Below are 18,924 nucleotides of genomic sequence, written 5' to 3'. Positions count from 1 at the left end.
TATTCATTGGGCAAGTTATGGTCAGTAAAGTAAGAAAAGTACTCCCTTTCAAACTTTAAGATCTGTCAGACAGATGATGTGAAGGATTTCTGTTTCCATGGCCGGTGGTTAACGTGGGTGTCAAGTAAACAATGGCAAACCGCCTTTACTTTTCTTAACTAAAGTCAAGTACCCTTAAGAGTTGGGTGGACTCAGAGGCGTCGTAGAAATTCGGAAGAGAAAAAAAACCAGCCTTCAACGAGATTGTCTCGGTTCGGAAATGAAGCACTTTACCACTCGGCCACTCCAGTGCTAGAGTAATTCTTAGTATAGATGAGCCTATACACGAGCTTGGAAGGGGACCATCGTAAGAGAAAGAAAGACAAGAAAAAGGTTGGAGTATGACAAAACAAAGGGATTGGAATATTGTTTTTTAAAAGATACTTATTGCTTTAACGTAAGTAAGAACGGACTCGTGTGTCTTCTGTGAGAATCTCTGACTGGATTGGTTGCCATAGCAACACAATTTAATAGAACGTTTAATAACCGTATCAACGACCTATGAAGAGGGCTGGAGTTCGAATCCCGACTCGAGCTGAGTTGTGTTTGCTAAACGCCTAAAGACAGCACGAACACCTTCTACCTTATACCCTTGTTCCCTCCCTACGACCCCCCCCCCACCCTCTATTTCCACAAGAGAGATAGAATTAGGGCGCACTGACCATGCTATAATGTTAGAGATGCGCTTTTCGAAGGCAAATAAAAGATCTTGAGAGGCTATTCTTTTTATTAGTCCCTTAGTCCTTACGTTTAAAAAAAAGTACGGCCAAAACCCTATCTACCTGGTTAGATCTATCTAATATAAAGGAGTAGTCATGATGCTTGCCCCTATATTACGATGGGATTTGATTGCCCTATTAACACTGTACAAGAGACTTGCAACACTTAACAAAGTGATGGTTACAGTAGGTTTGGTAATTAAGGACTGACCTGGCATAAGGTTAGGCACGATATTTGAGATCCGGTAGTTGTAGTTCGGATCCCTCAGCATCTCCGCTTCTTGTGGGTGGTTGAACCGGAAGTAGTTGGATCGCCCAAGGCAAAGCATGGCTCCTGATATTCACGAGACGAAGTGGTGAAGTAATAGCCATAGTGTTATATCTATCTATATATCCAATCTCTCACTATATCTATCTATCTATCTGTCGCATCTATCTATCTATCTATCTTATTTTTCTATCTATCTATGAAATGAGCTGTCATACTTTGTGTGTATGTGCAGATGTGTTTTACGTTGTTAATATGATTATATAATATTGTTCATACATTATAATTTCGTTTATAATTTCGCTAAATGTTCTCTTTGTGGAAACTAAGTTAAGCTTTCATCATCTGTTTACGTTAGAACTTCATCCTCAACTTAGAAAATAACGTAAACCACACCTGGGAACTTCTTATTGTATCTTGCGAAATTGTGCATTTAACAAAGATTAATGGCTATCTATGGTTCGTTACAACTAGATGGAAGTGTACTAATTTATATACAAATATTTATACAAAAAAGAAGGGTAGTAAAGTATTGTATAAATATTTTTACTTGACATATAATATATATTAGTAGGCTACAAACATTGTTAAATACATGTCATTTGGGAAAATGAGCCTGTTATTTTTTTTTTTATCATTAGAAGTCAGGAGCAGATAATCTCTCCCTGACACTGCAAAGGATCGAAATTCGAAAAATGGGGGGGAAAAAAATCTTGTAGTCTCCCTTAACCGTGTCCACAAGTGCATTTTCTTCTGTGGTAGGTTGCAATAATATCGGCGTTTGAATCTTTTTTAGGTATGTTCGGAGCTTTGAGAATGTTATTATTATTTATTGTATTTAATTTTCGATTACTTGATCGTAGAAATAACAATATCTCTAATAATGTAAAAAAAATTATTTCCATTTTTTTAACGCAACAACTGGAAGCAAAATTGCTTTGGTTTTGACTTTTGCTAGATCTGGTAAACATTTCGACCCTCAAGCAATCAAAGGTGGATGTGTTTCAAATCGTATAATTTTTTTTTTACTTCCTCAAACTTTTACGAGATCATATACAATTCGTAAGGTTTATCTTGAAAATCATCTGCCTACTGCCATTTTAAAGCCATTTTCAATACCTAGTTCAATCCCTCTTTGGTAGGCCTACTCTCACAACGGTGTGTCTTCACAGAGGCTGCCGTCTGAACCTTGTTGATGTCTAAGAGCTGAGCCGAAGGCTCTTCGAGCTCTAAGTTTGAAAAAAAACCTGCTTGGAGACCAAACAGTAAAAAAAAAAAAACCTGTGTGAACACACAGTTCTGTTTGGGAGAGACCCTAGACAATGCCTATATAAGGCATTGCTGTTGACCGATGCGTTCAGCCCCCGACACGTGGGCTAGAGACACGGCCGAAGGCCGGGAATGCACCGGGGACTTCTGCCATTTTCCTTCAATGTACCAAGCTAGCTGTGCGGGATCCGCCATTTATGTAACGGTCCCTTTGAGGAACAGCGCATGGATGTGGGACTGGGTCTGAACCAAGTATTGAACTCAGACGTGCCAACAGAGCGCCACCATCTGGTGACCTGGAGTGAACTTAAGCATACAGAAATAGTGAGAGCATTCAGGGGAAACAACAAAGTCGACCGCTGCAGTTTTATTTTAACGCGATTAGTAAATATGTCCATATTAAAACAAAGTGATTTTAAATAATTTAATGTTAATTTAATGCTATGAGAGATTAAATATACAAATATACATTTGTTTCTAGCTATGAAAAGATAGTATATGATAAATGCTGAATAGCAAACAATATTAAAAGCCCATCGATTCGTATGTGTATAGTTTGGCAACAATAGTGTATCATAGAGCAACATCATAATCATTGATACAATTAAAAAAACATCCACAATATAAATAACTTCTCATTACTGATCCCACACAGCTAAAACCAACCTAGAAATCCCCTCACATCTCCAAGAAGGCTAAAATAAGAATCTTTAACTCTAATGTCAAGGCGGCTTTACTGTATGGTTCTGAAACATGGAGAACAACTAAAGCAACAACAAAAAAGTGCGGACCTTCATCAACAGATGTCTGAGAAATATCCTAAAAATACACTGGTGGGAGATAAAAGGGCAAAAAATATAGAGTTGCAGATCTTATAGAGGAAGTGGAGATGGATTGGTCACACCCTTAGAAAAGATACCAACAACACAGCTAGGCAGGGCTTACCAAAAGTGGAACCCCCAGGGAACAAGACGTAGAGGAAGACCAAAAAGAACACGGGGACGCAGTATACTAGATGAAGCCGAGAGAACCGGAAAGAGCTGGGAAGCCATCAAAAAACTAGCAAGCGACAGTGGAGAGTGGCGTGTTTTTGCTGAGGCCCTATGTTCCTTGAGGAACTCAAAGGAAAGATGATGATGATGATGACTGATCCTACACAATATAATCTTAGTACTATATACAATTACAAAGATATAAAAAAATAATGTGGATAAAATCTTGATATAGATCAATAATCAAGACTGCCAGTGAAAGAATATTTTGACGGGCGATAGTTCATCCTCTATGTGTGCTCTAGAGTGTCTTGCCACTAGTTCCGTTACTGGTTGGAAGAGTAGTCTTGCTTATCTCTGTTTTTTTCTCAAAGGAAAGCGTTATTTGTATATGTCAGTGAGTGCAAACCACGAATCAGACAGTTCGAAAAAAACAATCTCCTGGAATTCCTCGTGTGAACTTAACAGAAAGGTAAATCATGGAAGCCAAGAATGCAGGTAGTAATGGAAACGTCTGGCCAGAAGTAACATTAAGTTGAAAGACCTTCAGATAGACTAAATTTTCTGATACCTGTATTTCTATTTAAGTCAGGGGCACTCATTAAGCTTAAAAGTTTATAGGCATATAATAAAGATCAGAATGTCTGAAAAGGAAACTTTACTTTTTTTTTTTTTCACTTTTAATACTATGTACGTGATAAGAGTTAATTTTTTTTACTAATATGATCTCTCAAAATAAACAACTAATGAATGAAAAAAAAAACACACGTACATTTTACAATACATTTTACATGGTCCTTGTAGAACCCTCCGGATTTCGAAAATCTGTTTCTAATTAAGAAGTTCGTCTTTTGCTATGTGTCGATACGTAGCTCTGTATTTACAATTTTTTAGTGTAACCCTACTTGACATGCGTAAAGCGCTCTATTTATCTGCTCTTACTCAAATAGATATTCCAAACAGTTCACAAAACGCAAGTACTTAAAATATCGCAAAGTTAGATTTCTATCGGATATCTGGCATACCATAATCAGATATCAGGTTCTATAGATTGTGGAAAGTATGTCATCTCATCCGACACCAAAAAATGAGCGCAACAATCAGTCAGTTACTTGGCTCAAGGAATCACAGTCAGATTGAGGGCTAAATAGATGTACATCTAATTCATGGTCCAATTGATTACAGGTGGGGCCAAAAGATTAATAAGTCATTGGCTCCAATAGATCACACTCACCAATATAAGAAATGTAAGGTCACATGCGTTCAAGCGAATTAGTTACATCTTGATCTACTTTTATTTACTTTAATGTGGCTGACAAATATATTGGCATTGTCTTTGATTCCGAAGATTAAGGATGAGTGCAGCATTTCACATGACAAGCTGCAATCCACATATTTTGCTATATCTAAGACTGACAAAGCCGTTGTCCGTGGGAGGGGGGGTGTACTTAAGTTATATTTTCGCCGTCTGCGCATGTCTTAGCAAAGGGCCCTTCAATGGATCTCAAATTTGTATTCCGCGACCTTAGTGACAGTTCTCCAGCTGTGTCTTTCAGATGCTATCCGCTTAAACGCGAGCTAAAAGGAGGGGGGGGGACGTTTTAAAGGCGGTATACCCCCTCCCCACGGAAGCACTATAAAGATCAAATGAGGCGCCGCTTGGCTCTCACTGGTATTGTGAATAATTGGATAGTGTTACATCAATCTAGTGTTGTTTTTTTTTCAACTTTGAACAACCTTCTTGTAATAGAAAAATACATTTGAAATATTACAAAATTTTGTTTACAAATAATTTACAAGTGGGACATTACAAAAAAAATCAATTTTATGTCATTCGTCTTCAACACATTTTATAATTGCTACAAATTTAATGAGTCTGAAGGCTATTAATCTTTCGCTAATTACTCGCATTGTTTTTTTTTTATTCTTTATCTGATTTCTCCCTGACAGTGATCCACGGTTGAGTGGTGTCAACCTGATTCACTTAAGATGTCTCACTTCATCAAACACCATTCCCAGGTGTCCACAAACTGAGCCCAGGCATCGAGCATCCAAATTGTTTTTTACTTTAATTAGCATTTTCAATCGTGGGCATTTCCTGCGAAGTTTAAACATTGTTTGTATTGACGCACCAATCTCGCAGTAGCATATACTTACACGGTCAATTAATTAGTTTCGGAGAGAGAAGCTACGCTCTGAAGTGTTTGAGTTATTTAGGAGCAATTTAAATTGCTCTAAACGCGGGTTAAGTGATAGTCGATAAGGTTCGATAATTCTGTTTGCATCTGCATAAAGTGTTAGGAGAGTTATATACCTTGTTATACAAATAAAAGCCTTTTTTTTTTTGGTCTCGGCACATTTATAGATCTATTTGACCACATTAAAACAAACACTAGAAGTAATAAATTGGAAAGCATGCCATAGAGTATATGCAGAATGGCAACAACCAGAGGGTACGCCCTAACTGTGACGCTAGGGATTAGATCTACTCCAGTGAATCAGCCAATGGGTGCCGATCCTGTCTCTTACGCGCTGTTGAGGTCTTTTGACTATTTCTACTACCCTGTCTGCTTCTCCCTCAATGTTATAGGCACAGTGACCAATATAGCGAATCTGGTGGTCTTTTTCAGGATGGGCCTGAAAGATGTGGTCAATTTCTCATTTTTCACGCTCGCTGTGTCAGATATGCTGTTCTCCGTGGCGATGGCCTTTGTGGTCTACGGGGGGCTCGTCCTAACGCTGGCGTTCCCCAGGGAGCTGTGGGCGTATGACCTTGTCCCCTTTTCCTTCAACTTCATATTCTACACCGTCATTTTCAAGGACACGACTGTGGTGATAACTGCCTACATTGCCGTGGCTCGCTGCTGCCTGGTGGCGCTGCCCCTGCAGTTTAAGAGCATTTTCACCTCGGGAAGGACCCGGGGCGTTCTGGTGACGATTGTAGTTGTGGTGACCATCCTCCATCTCCCTTTGTACTTCACGCAGGGCGTAGCCTGGGCCTACGACGCCAGGACCAACACCACGCGGATCTACTTCTGGCAGGTCGACGCCAGGAGGTACACCCTAGAATACAACGACATTGTCGTCAAGAACATCATCCCCAACACATGCCTAGCCATCATCATCATCTCTCTGGTGGTCATGTCTGTCAAACTCTCCGCGGCGTCCAAATTCAGAAAGATGATGTCAAACAACGCAAACAAGCAGGCAGAACATGACCTCGAGAAAAAGAAGAGCTCCTCCCATCAGCTTTCCCCGAAAGACATTCGAGTCGTGAAAGCCGTCTGCTCAGTTGCCGCGCTTTACGTCTTCAGCACGCTGCCGCTCGTGCTGCAATCCATCGCGCGACTTGTAATCCCAGAGTTCAATTTTGGAAAAAGTTTGCAGAACACGTACAATTTCGTGATGGTGTTTTCAACCACAGTTGGCAACTTTAACTCTGCGTTTAACTTTTTTCTTTATTTCAAATACAACACAAAGTTCCGGCACATACTTCTAGCAGGCTGTACACCCCCAGATACAAAATAGAACATTCCTACTTCTAGCAGGCTGTACACCCCCACATACAAAATAAAACATTTCTGGAGGACACAAAGAACTTTACAGAAAACTTCGTAGATAAAATTTAAAAAAAACACCTTTTAATTCTTAATTATAAATATATAAATGTGTTTAAATAATTAAAAAAAACATTTTTTTTTCAAATCTTGTGTTTATTTTATAAGTTTTATAAATATTAGTTTTACATGTGCCTAAGACCCGTTGCTTTGATCCCGATACTTTAGTCTCTGATGTCTTTCATTTAATTTCTCTCATTTAATTACACATTTTTTACTGTTGCACTATTTTTTTAAAAGTAATATAGTCGATGCATCAACACTAGCTGCTTAACACATTGAAGCTTTTATTAAGCTTACAGTCAGAGCCAGCCTTAGCAGTGTGCGGGGCCCTGGGATAGTGTCATATGAGGGTCACGATTAATTGAACGATGGCCTCATTGTGACAAAAGATTCGCTTCCTCGCTGGGCCTAGGGCCTCTCTCGACCCACCCACCCTCACTTGGCCGCCTCTGCTTACAGCTGAATTTAATGTTAAGATTGAATAGTGCTTTCTCTTTTTTTCTATACAGAATTAGAACGGGAGTTAGGAGTTTAATGACAAGTTGAGGAATAAAGAATCAGTGTCTTAAAAATATTCATGTAACCCATTGACTTGCACGTACGCTCAGAAGAGGCGCCTGATTCTTCTCGACGGTAGGTTACTATAATCAGTGCAGGATTTACCTATAAGCAACACAATCTAGAACCTAGAGCCACACTTTCTAAGGAGCCGACAAAAAATAGTCTAAATTTATTATAAATATAATGATTTCATGTTAATACTATATTAGTTCACAATCTTTAAACATCTTACTGTATATCAGTTTAACCGAGACCAATGGTTATAGTAGGCCTGAACACAAACGTGTGATGTGGCAACCTGTGGTTAGTGGAGACCAATAGCTCGTTGACACGTCACTGGTCTGTGTTCAGGCCTACTATAATGACTTGTCTTGGTTTAACACTCTAGGTATCCGAAAACAATATTGGGCACATGTGTATAATATCAGGACTTATACAAAAAAAAGGCCCAATTATCTCAAATAGCTTAGGGCCTTATCAAGTCTCAATACGGTCCTGATTATCAAACGATTGTGAGCAAGTGAGCTAATAGTGTTAGTCCAGGTCAGTCAAGGACTTTTTACGCATGCGCCTTTGTTTGCATTTTCAAACACGTTTGTCGTCTGCGAACTTGAGTCTAAGTAAACAACAAAAGTAGATCTAGCACTAAGAAACAACAGTAGTAGATCTAGCACTGAGAAACAACAGTAGTAGATCTAGCACTGAGAAAAAACAGTAGTAGATCTAGCACTGAGAAACAACAGTAGTAGATCTAGCACTAAGAAACAACAGTAGTAGATCTAGCACTGAGAAACAACAGTAGTAGAACTAGCACTGAGAAACAACAGTAGTAGATCTAGCACTGAGAAACAACAGTTGTAGATCTAGCACTGAGAAACAACAGTAGTAGATCTAGTACTGAGAGTAAAATGATATAAAACAAGAAGGTAAATATAATCATAACTGACGGTTGTGTCAACACAGGATTTTAATGAGTTAATTCATAGGAGTGGAAAGATAGAAATGCGTATTATTAAAGAAATAAATTCTATTAAAAAAATATCAGATTAGAAGTACTTAATGAAAATATACAAAAAGCATTAGGAGACTTCAACGCATACGGAATTATCATTGTAGGTTGTCATCTTTGTTGGGTAAGTAGAATTAGTTAGGTTGTTGTTGTTTTTTATTCCGGTGTAGTGATAAGATATATATATATATGGCTCCTTTGTCTCGATAGGCAATGGATGCGCCCAAGTGAGTCACTGGTTTTGGCTTAATCTTGAGACGGGGCAGAATCTGGTGTGGCTAATCAAGCCAATTCTAGAACGGCAGACTTTGCCACAATTCATATATATATATATATATAAACCTTTAACCTTTCACCTTTAGCCTTGCAGAATCCAATGTCAAAACTCTTCCGTTTGTAACACCAAATAATATCAATCTAGAGGTTAAAGGTTACTTCAATGACAGAGGCGTGTTTAGCTACATATATTAAATGAGTAATTAACTAGCGGCAATAAGATGATCTCTTGAGATATTGGATGAGTTGATTGTGAATCATAACTTTCAATGATCTTATTAGCCTCTTATAAGAGACATATAACTGTTACCTTTTTTTCATCACCTATTTGCAACATTTTTTCTTTCACAACTGATTGTAAATTCATTAAACGCTATAACAATAAAATAGTGTACTTTCATGAGTCCATACATTGCGCTCACGGGTAGAGTTACTGAAGAGTGGTCTGGAGTTGTTGCCAAAATGGTATAAATTCTTTAGTTACAAAGGGCTCTAAAATTGTACATAACAGATATCTAAGCTAGATAATAAAAAAAAAACAGACAAAGAGTTTGTTGAAAAATAAGATTTCTGCTTTGTGTATAAGGAGTTTTATAAAATTGTTTATAAATACGGGTCTTAATTTATAGCTCAACCTTTGCCCCAAATCTGATTTGAAAGGCTGATGGCGATATATTAATTTGAAAAAAACAACGAATACATCAATGATTCAATAGAAAGATAAGAAAACCAAAGCTCAGATCTAACCACCACGTGATAGTTACACTAACTGTTTGAACAAGTTTAACTGTAGAAGGTTTGTTCTGCTGTGCAAATAATGACAACAAACCTGTTAAATGGCATGGCCCGCACCAGATATCATACTCTAGCTACGCCATTGTATCCATTTATATACGACAGAGTATGATTGCAATACATGTTTGTTTCAATCTATAGTTTAATATCAAACACCTTACATACAGTTGTATTTTGTGCATGTGTTTTCCAAACAAATGAGTTTGAAAGGGAACATTACGTTTTTGTTGTTTTTACGTTGGCCTTTAGTTAAAAAGATTTTAAAATGTTTAAGCAGCAAACGAGTTAGTATTAAAGCATTTATAATAATCATGGTGCCTAGTTAAAGGGTTAGTTGCTGCACACCAATCGACAACCCACAGTTTGACAAGACTCACCCGGAAGTGGTTTCTTCCTTCTTGAGAACAGATGATACGGGTAGGTGCAGGAGGTCATGAGAAAGTCGTTGATGGCCTCTACGTCCACACTTCCGGTCTCGTGGAGGCTGGAGGTCATGGCCCGGCTGTTGAGGCCTCGGTCACGCATGGTTACGTCGTGGGTGATCTCTTCCGGGTTGGACATCCGTCCAGTCCCCGACGGCGAGGATGTGACGAAGGAGCTGACGGACAAGGAAGAAGAGGAGGATGTTGCAGGCACAGCGGAAAGTGACGCTGCTGATGTAGACTTCTCTACCTTTGACTCGACCTCCATGGAAGACGACGTCTGCTTTGCATCGCTGGGGCTATTTTTAGATGTTTTGTTTTTTTCAATGAACTTGAATTTTCCGAAAAGTTTACTTTCTTTCCCGTAGTCCTTGTTTTTGTGAGTAGTCGCCCCTTGCTCGAAAAGATGCGCTTTTTCTGAAACTGAGCCAAAAATACATTTCTTTGTTTTGGATGAGTCTTCAGGTCGAGTGGCTGGCAAATTATCTCCCGGTGAGTTGAGTGAGTCTGTTACTGACGAGTCATTGGAGGACGCGGTCTCCTTATGGATACTGTTGAAGCTTGAAGATTGGTTCGACGAAGAGGATGACTGGTTAAGCTTAGAGTCCTGCTTATGATCGTGTCCCGCTGGACTGTGTTTTGAAGGGTCGAGGTTAGGAGATGTGTTCTGCTTGTAGGGAGTTATGTTTTCAATTTCCTCGTAGCTCGGCTCCCTTCGTTGCAGGCTGTAAATGGAGTTCGGGGACTGGCTGAGCTGAAGGTTGCGGGGAACGGTACAGAATCCGTGAACGCTGGAGAGAGGGTAATCCACGGGTTTGATGGAGCTCGGCGCTGAGGCAGTGGAGAGGGGCGAGGTGGACGGGGATGGGCGGTCAAAGTAATGACCATCAGAGTGGTGGTAGAAGGAAGGGATGGCCGTGGCTGAGGATGTCAGCAGCGACGAAGAAGACTTTGATGGCCGGCTCTGGCTTTGCAAAGTGGCACTGTTATACTGCAATGAGAGCGGAAGAGTCTGGGTCACATACGGGTATCCTGATTTCTCTTGCGGTCGATTTCTGTGGTTGGCCAAATTGTCGTAATACGGAAACTGTTTACTCTGCTGGTTTAAATCACTGCGTAGGTTCGGATCCGATCCAGAGAGGGGCTGTTCAAACTGGGAGAGTGTGGCTGAGGGCAAGTGCGGAGTGGAGCAGTGGCCATGGAGGCTTTGGAAAGCTTCGTAATATTTCTTCAAACTGGCTTCGTAGCGGGATGAGCCCTGGGGATCGAAGTGCTGCTTTGATGTTGGAGATGCAGGAGATGTGTCCGAGCTTAGACAGCCGTCGCTTGAGTTGGGCAAAGGGGTTATGATGTTGGAGACGGGCACTCCGTATATAGGAGATGAGTAAGAATAAGTAGGGGTCTGTTGAGGCTGAGGCATTCCCAGCTCTTTTCTGAGCTGTTGGTGGTAGTTTAAAGTAGCCGCAAGTCCACTGTGATGCCCAGGGCTGTTAAGTACATTCGATGATTTTCCTTTGCTAGCAGATTTCGAGAACTTGGAGTCGGCTTCTCTGTCTTTAACGCTAAGAGGTGATCTTGAAGAGGCCCTGTCCTCCATTGGGACGTCACAATATAAAGGTTCTGTGTCGCTCTTTACCTCATGAGATCTGGAGTTTCTAAACCAGGAGTCATCGCTCTTAGGGCTCATACTTTGGCTTCGTTCTTGTGAGCTATTTGGCTCGTCAAATTTCAGTCGTAAGAGCGCGTCTCTGGAGCGATGCCCCGAACTGGAATCAATGGAAGACCAGTTGTCAAAGTTAGGAGGGGGAACTGGTCGGCGTTTCGGCGTTGAAGTCAGGAAGCTTTGGTCGTTTGGTAGCTGAGGGTTAATGTCTGTTAAGGATTCATCCTGCGCCTGTCTATAACTGGCCCTTGTCTTTGGACTATCCAAACGACTTCTCCCACTGCTAGATCTGTCTTTGATTACCTGTCTGGATTGGCTGTAAGATGGCTGTCCATCAGAGCTAAGAAAACTCGTAGCAATCTCATGATCTCTAGATCTACCCTGCGATTGACCGTAACCAGTGGTCATCCTTTGGTCAGCATCACCTCCAAACACATGTCCCACATAGATTAAATTATGTTTACCAGACGAAGACGGCTCAAATGGATCCACCTGACTCCGGTAAATGGGCTCTACAGATCTGGCTCGACCTGCCCCGGAAAAGGCTTGCTGATTATTTGATTTAGGATAGTTTCCGTTGGGGCTTGGAACTTTGTAGTCCTGACACAAGGGCCTTGCGAGATGATCGTGCGAGGAGGACAGACTTGTCTTGTGATAGCTGGGCTCGTAGCTTTCCGGAGATTTCATCACGTAGCCACGCTCTGAAACAGCGGAGTGAAGTCCATGTCCTGTGTTTAGCCCGTGTGAAGTTGTTGGGGCCTGATGCTGCGCTGGATTACCATAACCATAATAAGCAAACGTGGAAGCATCCGGTGGTATCTGCCGGTTGTGATACCTGTAGTAATACGATGGGTCTGGTGGTTGCTGAGGTCTGCCGTACGAATAATACGATCCTTGAGGGTTGCTGCTTTTTTGGACCCTCGATGACATCTGCGGCTCAGAGGCGTTGGGAGCCGGTCTGTGCACTGCGTTGATCTGAGCTGCGTACAGATTGAGGTCATCGTAAGGATTATGTACGGGGTGTTCCGGCTCAAAATAAGGCGTCGGAACAGATGCATGGTAATTGGAAGAGGAGGGTGGAACCTGGGGGCTGGCCCTGCCGTACACGTAAGAAGGGGACAGCGCCGGGTTCCACGATGGACCGGTGGCTATCTTCTTGGCCACGTCAGATGGCCTTGGCACGGCAGACTGGTGCTTCTCTCCTGTTTTCGCAGCGCGCCGAGACTTGGACGAAATCATGGCGGTGTTGGTGTTTCCCGTGTTGGAAGTTTAGCGCTGATTTCCGGTGTGTGATTTGCCAGATTGACCAGCATAATCACTCACTTAATATTAGGTAACAGTGCCGAAATAAACTTTTGTCGACTTCAAAATGTTAACCAATTCAAGCACAATTCTAGTATAACCATTCCAAATAAAATAGAAATATGAATCCTTATAAATCGAAGCAATTCCAATTAATATTGACAGTAATTTACAGTTGATAGATTAATTTGAAGCGTACGTGCAGACACTTGGATAAAATTTCATTGACCCAACGAGAAAAGTCACAATTTAGGTCAGTTGTAACATCTGCTTTCATTGAAGTTACACAATGTGTCAAAATAGAACCAAAAAATCATTACATAAACACATTGCAAATGATAAAACTATTGAGCGAGCCCGAACCTTACAGCCTCCACACGAAAATAGCACGGTGTTTTAGATTAAAAATACACCCATAAAGATTTAAACATAGGTACAGAAATCGCTCACGAAGGGTAGATCTAAGTGAAGGTATGTCTGAGAGGCGATGTAACACAACTATTACAAAATATCTATTCGCTAGCATTAAAACAAGGAAACTAACTCAAGCGTCCTAGTTGGAGATTTTTGTTTTTTACTAATGCATATGAAATTTTGAAGCAAAAGCGGAAAATGAAATTGCCTGTTAAATGTTTAAAAATAATGTGTTTATCCCACAAGGCCATGATATAAAAAAAAAATAAAAAATTATCGGCTTGGCATTCGATACGTTAATAATTAATAATGATTGAAAGTGCTGACGAAATGTCGAAATGTTGACCCAGATCTGTAGCAGATAGACAGAAATGGAACACAAGGAACTAAATATGTAGTAGATAGACAGAAATGGAACACAGGAACTAAATATGTAGTAGATAGACAGAAATGGAACACAGGAACTAAATATGTAGAAGATAGACAGAAATGGAACACAGGAACTAAATATGTAGTAGATAGACAGAAATGGAACACAGGAACTAAATATGTAGAAGATAGACAGAAATGGAACACAGGGAACTAAATATGTAGAAGATAGAACTAAATATGTAGTAAATAGACAGAAAAAATAACGCAGGAACTAAATATGTAGAAGATAGAATTACATATGTAGAAGATAGAACTAAATATGTAGAAGATAGAACTAAATATGTAGAAGATAGAACTAAATATGTAGAAGATAGAACTAAATATGTAGAAGATAGAACTAAATATGTAGAAGATAGAACTAACTATGTAGAAGATGGAACTAAATATGTAGAAGATGGAACTAATTATGTAGAAGATGGAACTAAATATGTAGAAGATAGAACTAAATATGTAGAAGATAGAACTAAATATGTAGAAGATAGAACTAAATATGTAGAAGATGGAACTAAATATGTAGAAGATAGAACTAAATATGTAGAAGATGGAACTAAATATGTAGAAGATAGAACTAAATATGTAGAAGATAGAACTAAATATGTAGAAGATAGAACTAAATATGTAGAAGATAGAACTAAATATGTAGAAGATAGAACTAAATATGTAGAGGATGGAACTAAATATGTAGAAGATAGAACTAAATATGTAGAAGATAGAACTAAATATGTAGAAGATAGAACTAAATATGTAGAAGATGGAACTAAATATGTAGAAGATAGAACTAAATATGTAGAAGATGGAACTAAATATGTAGAAGATGGAACTAAATATGTAGAAGATGGAACTAAATATGTAGAAGATAGAACTAAATATGTAGAAGATGGAACTAAATATGTAGAAGATGGAACTAAATATGTAGAAGATGGAACTAAATATGTAGAAGATGGAACTAAATATGTAGAAGATAGAACTAAATATGTAGAAGATAGAACTAAATATGTAGAAGATAGAACTAAATATGTAGAAGATGGAACTAAATATGTAGAAGATGGAACTAAATATGTAGAAGATGGAACTAAATATGTAGAAGATAGAACTAAATATGTAGAAGATAGAACTAAATATGTAGTAAATAGACAGAAATGTAACACAGGGAAATAAATCTGTTGTAGATAAACTAAATCTGCAGTAGATCGACAGAAATGGAACACAGGGAACTAAATCTGCAGTAGATCGACAGAAATGTAACACAGGGAACTAAATCTGCAGTAGATCGACAGAAATGGAACACAGGGAACTAAATCTGCAGTAGATCGACAGAAATGGAACACAGGGAACTAAATATGTAGAAGATTGACAGAAATGGAACACAAGGAACTAAATATGTAAAAGATCGACAGAAATGGAACACAAGGAACTAAATATGTAGACGATCGACAGAAATGGAACACAAGGAACTAAATATGTAGAAGATCGACAGAAATGGAACACAGGGAACTAAATCTGTTGTAGATCGACAGAAATGGAACACATGGAACTAAATCTGTTGTAGATCGACAGAAATGGAACACAGTGAACTAGGTCTTCGTGTATTGAGTGCTAACGAGGGAAAGTCCACAACTCGTGTCTACACCTTCGATTTGATTTATTAAGAGAGTGACAAATGTGACAATACATTTGTTTCATACTGATTGAAATGAACAAAATCTTCCATGGAAGAGAGTTGTAGATAGATAGATAGACAGATAGGTTTACCACTGTCAGTCCTTAAGGCAGATGTTGTAAAGCTATTTTGTCTCTATTGTTAACGAGGGTCTCCTGTGGCCTGCACAACGATCCTCCTTTTAAAGTTTCAATCCCAGTGTCCAAAGCTTAAACTCCCCAGCTACCACGTCCCATATGAAGAATGAGCTTAAAGATGAAGAGTTTGAACTCCCCACTCTTACCCCTTCATTCTCCCCCCCCCCAATAAACCCAGTCTGTTTTACTTCTGCCATTATGAAGATAAACCTTCCACCTGAATAGTGATACTGTTAAACGCAAATCTCTGATGTGACCCTAACCCCACAACTGCTCATGAACTATTTGTCTATGACTTGAACAAAACAACAGTTCTGATTTTATATTGAACTTTGAAAAATTATCACTAACACAATCACAGGAGTTCTCACAATAATACGAAACATAAGACCCGTTTGTATTGTAGATTTTTATTTATGGCGGAAACACAATAGCTAGCTTATTGGTGTATCCGGCGTACAAAAGAAATAAAGAGCTGATGAGCCATGTCTTTTCAAAGTCATACGATTTGTTTTTATACCTTTTATCAATAGTTAAGTAATGTTTCCCCTTCAAACCTTGCGATCTACGGGGGCAGATGATGTTAAGGTCATCTGTCTCTATGGCCAACTGTTAACGAGCAGGGTGTCATGTGGCCAGCACAGCGACCAACCGCCTTTACTTTCCCCAAACTAAAGTCAGGTACCCATTAGAGTTAGGTGGACTTAGGGGCGCCCTAATAATAATCCCGAAATTCAAAATCCCAGTCTTCACCGAGTTTCGAACCCAGGTCCCCAGGTTTGGAAGCCAAGCTCATAACCACTCAGCCACCGCGCCCCCTACCTTTTATCAATACAGAACTGATTTTTCTAAGCTCCAATTTAAAAAAAAGAAAGTCTAAAAATAGACATGAAACATTTGTGTGAAAAATCTGTTAAGGCTGACACTGCGTCAGAATGATAGCAGAGAGTGCTCAAAGCCATAACGCCACCTGCATCGCATAAACAGCCTAAAAGATTATTTAAGCGATTCAGAATGTTAATACAAAATCCACATCCGAGCAAAAAAAAAACATCCCAAAGAACAAAATGACGTCACTAATGATAATCTAGGAATGACACAAATCGATTTCGGAATTTCAAATAATCAATCACAGGATGAAATGAAGAACTGATATGCTAGGAATGCTGCAATCGATTTTCGGAATTTCAAATAATCACAAGATGAACTTTTGTATGATGTCCTCTTACCCATCGCCATCCCCGGTCCTGAAGACCTTCTCCACCACGCTCTAAGCCACGGCCTCAACAGACGCTCGAAACGTACAATTCCTTTCCTACGAGAATGTACACACAATTTCAGAGGGCGAAGAATCAAAAAAAGAACTGAAGGCGAGTTCCTGTGCTGCCTTCTCCCTGTCTTTGCGAAACACGAAATCTTTCTCCTCCCCCCCCCCCTTATTTATTTTTGTCTCGTTTCTTTTTTTTTTTTAAATGCTTACGTATGTTCACACATACACACGCTCACGTGCAGGCGCCCCCCCCCCGCATCAACGCCACTGCCTTCTCCCTTTCGTACATTGTTTACTGCGCCTTCCTTCCGTCTGCGCCTCTCTGGTTCCTTCTTACCTGTGCTCGGCTCCCAGGTCTACATAATGGAATATAAAAGAGCGATGGATAGATAGCGAGAGAAAGAGAGAGAGAGACAGACAGACAGAGAGATAGAGAGAGAGAGTACAACTTAAAACGGTTTGAGTCTACTCACGCCCGGAAGCACACACGAGACCTTCTTACCTGACGAATATTTTCTCCTCAACCTCCCCTCCACACACCCACACACGCTTACACAGCCACTTACACACACCCTCACACTTACACACACCCACACACTTACACATACACTTACACACACCTTTCCTTTCTCTTTCTCCCACACCAACCGTTTTACCAGATGCTCAGATACACACTGACATGCATACATTTTCAAATCAAGGCTTCTCACACTGTACATTTTACGGACATGCATGCGCTTTCTGATACAAACAAAAAATTAAAGTTCGAAAACTTCAACAAAAAAAAAGTTTTCATTATATAAAAGATTTATAGTCCAAGACATAGATCTATATGTCTCTGTTTATAGTCCTAGACATAGATCTATATGTCTCTGTTTATAGTCCTAGACATAGATCTATATGTCTCTGTTTATAGTCCAATGCATAGATCTATATGTCTCTGTTTATAGTCCAATGCATAGATCTATATGTCTCTGTTTATAGTCCAATGCATAGATCTATATGTCTCTGTTTATAGTCCAATGCATAGATCTATATGTCTCTGTTTATAGTCCAATGCATAGATCTATATGTCTCCGTTTATAGTCCTAGACATAGATCTATATGTCTCTGTTTATAGTCCTAGACATTAGATCTATATGTCTCTGTTTATAATCCAAGACATAGATCTATATGTCTCTGTTTATAGTCCTAGACATAGATCTATATGTCTCTGTTTATAGTCCTAGACATTAGATCTATATGTCTCTGTTTATAGTCCAAGGCATAGATCTATATGTCTCTGTTTATAGTCCAAGACATAGATCTATATGTCTCTGTTTATAGTCCTAGACATAGATCTATATGTCTCTGTTTATAGTCCAAGTCATAGATCTATATGTCTCTGTTTATAGTCCTAGACGTAGATCTATATGTCTCTGTTTATAGTCCAAGACGTAGATCTATATGTCTCTGTTTATAGTCCAAGACATAGATCTATATGTCTCTGTTTATAGTCCTAGACATAGATCTATATGTCTCTGTTTATAGTCCTAGACATTAGATCTATATGTCTCTGTTTATAGTCCAAGACATAGATCTATATGTCTCTGTTTATAGTCCTAGACATAGATCTATATGTCTCTGTTTATAGTCCAAGACATAGATCTATATGTCTCTGTTTATAGTCCTAGACATAGATCTATATGTCTCTGTTTATAGTCCTAGACATAGATCTATATGTCTCTGTTTATAGTCCTAGACATAGATCTATATGTCTCTGTTTATAGTCCTAGACATAGATCTATATGTCTCTGTTTATAGTCCTAGACATAGATCTATAGGTCTCTGTTTATAGTCCTAGACATAGATCTATATGTCTCTGTTTATAGTCCTAGACATAGATCTATATGTCTCTGTTTATAGTCCTAGACATAGATCTATAGGTCTCTGTTTATAGTCCTAGACATAGATCTATAGGTCTCTGTTTATAGTCCAAGACAAAGATCTATATGTCTCTGTTTATAGTCCAAGACAAAGATCTATATGTCTCTGTTTATAGTTCTAGACGTAGATCTATATGTCTCTGTTTATAGC

The 18,924-nt window shown here is 39.3% G+C and overlaps 1 protein-coding gene across 8 annotated transcripts in view; it reads right to left on the bottom strand.

Moving 5' to 3' along the window:
* Window positions 1-18,924, bottom strand: part of LOC106065868 (pleckstrin homology-like domain family B member 1) — a 255,809-nt gene that overhangs the window by 179,920 nt on the left and 56,965 nt on the right. For 2 of the 8 annotated variants that reach the window (XM_056011283.1, XM_056011284.1), the window contains exon 5: window positions 970-1,092. The exons of 1 other annotated variant lie outside the window; for it this stretch is intronic. In XM_056011283.1, coding sequence (XP_055867258.1) covers window positions 970-1,092 — 123 coding nt within the window. Of the gene's footprint in view, window positions 1-969; window positions 1,093-9,925; window positions 13,206-16,807; window positions 16,999-18,924 lie in introns of those variants that run through there. 5 more of the 8 variants (XM_056011282.1, XM_056011279.1, XM_056011278.1 and 2 more) reach the window with 5 other exon arrangements.

The sequence above is a fragment of the Biomphalaria glabrata genome, chromosome 14, assembly GCF_947242115.1.
Source record: "Biomphalaria glabrata chromosome 14, xgBioGlab47.1, whole genome shotgun sequence".
In the NCBI taxonomy this organism is placed as follows: domain Eukaryota; kingdom Metazoa; phylum Mollusca; class Gastropoda; family Planorbidae; genus Biomphalaria; species Biomphalaria glabrata.
This window is presented reverse-complemented; position numbering and strand designations above follow the sequence as displayed.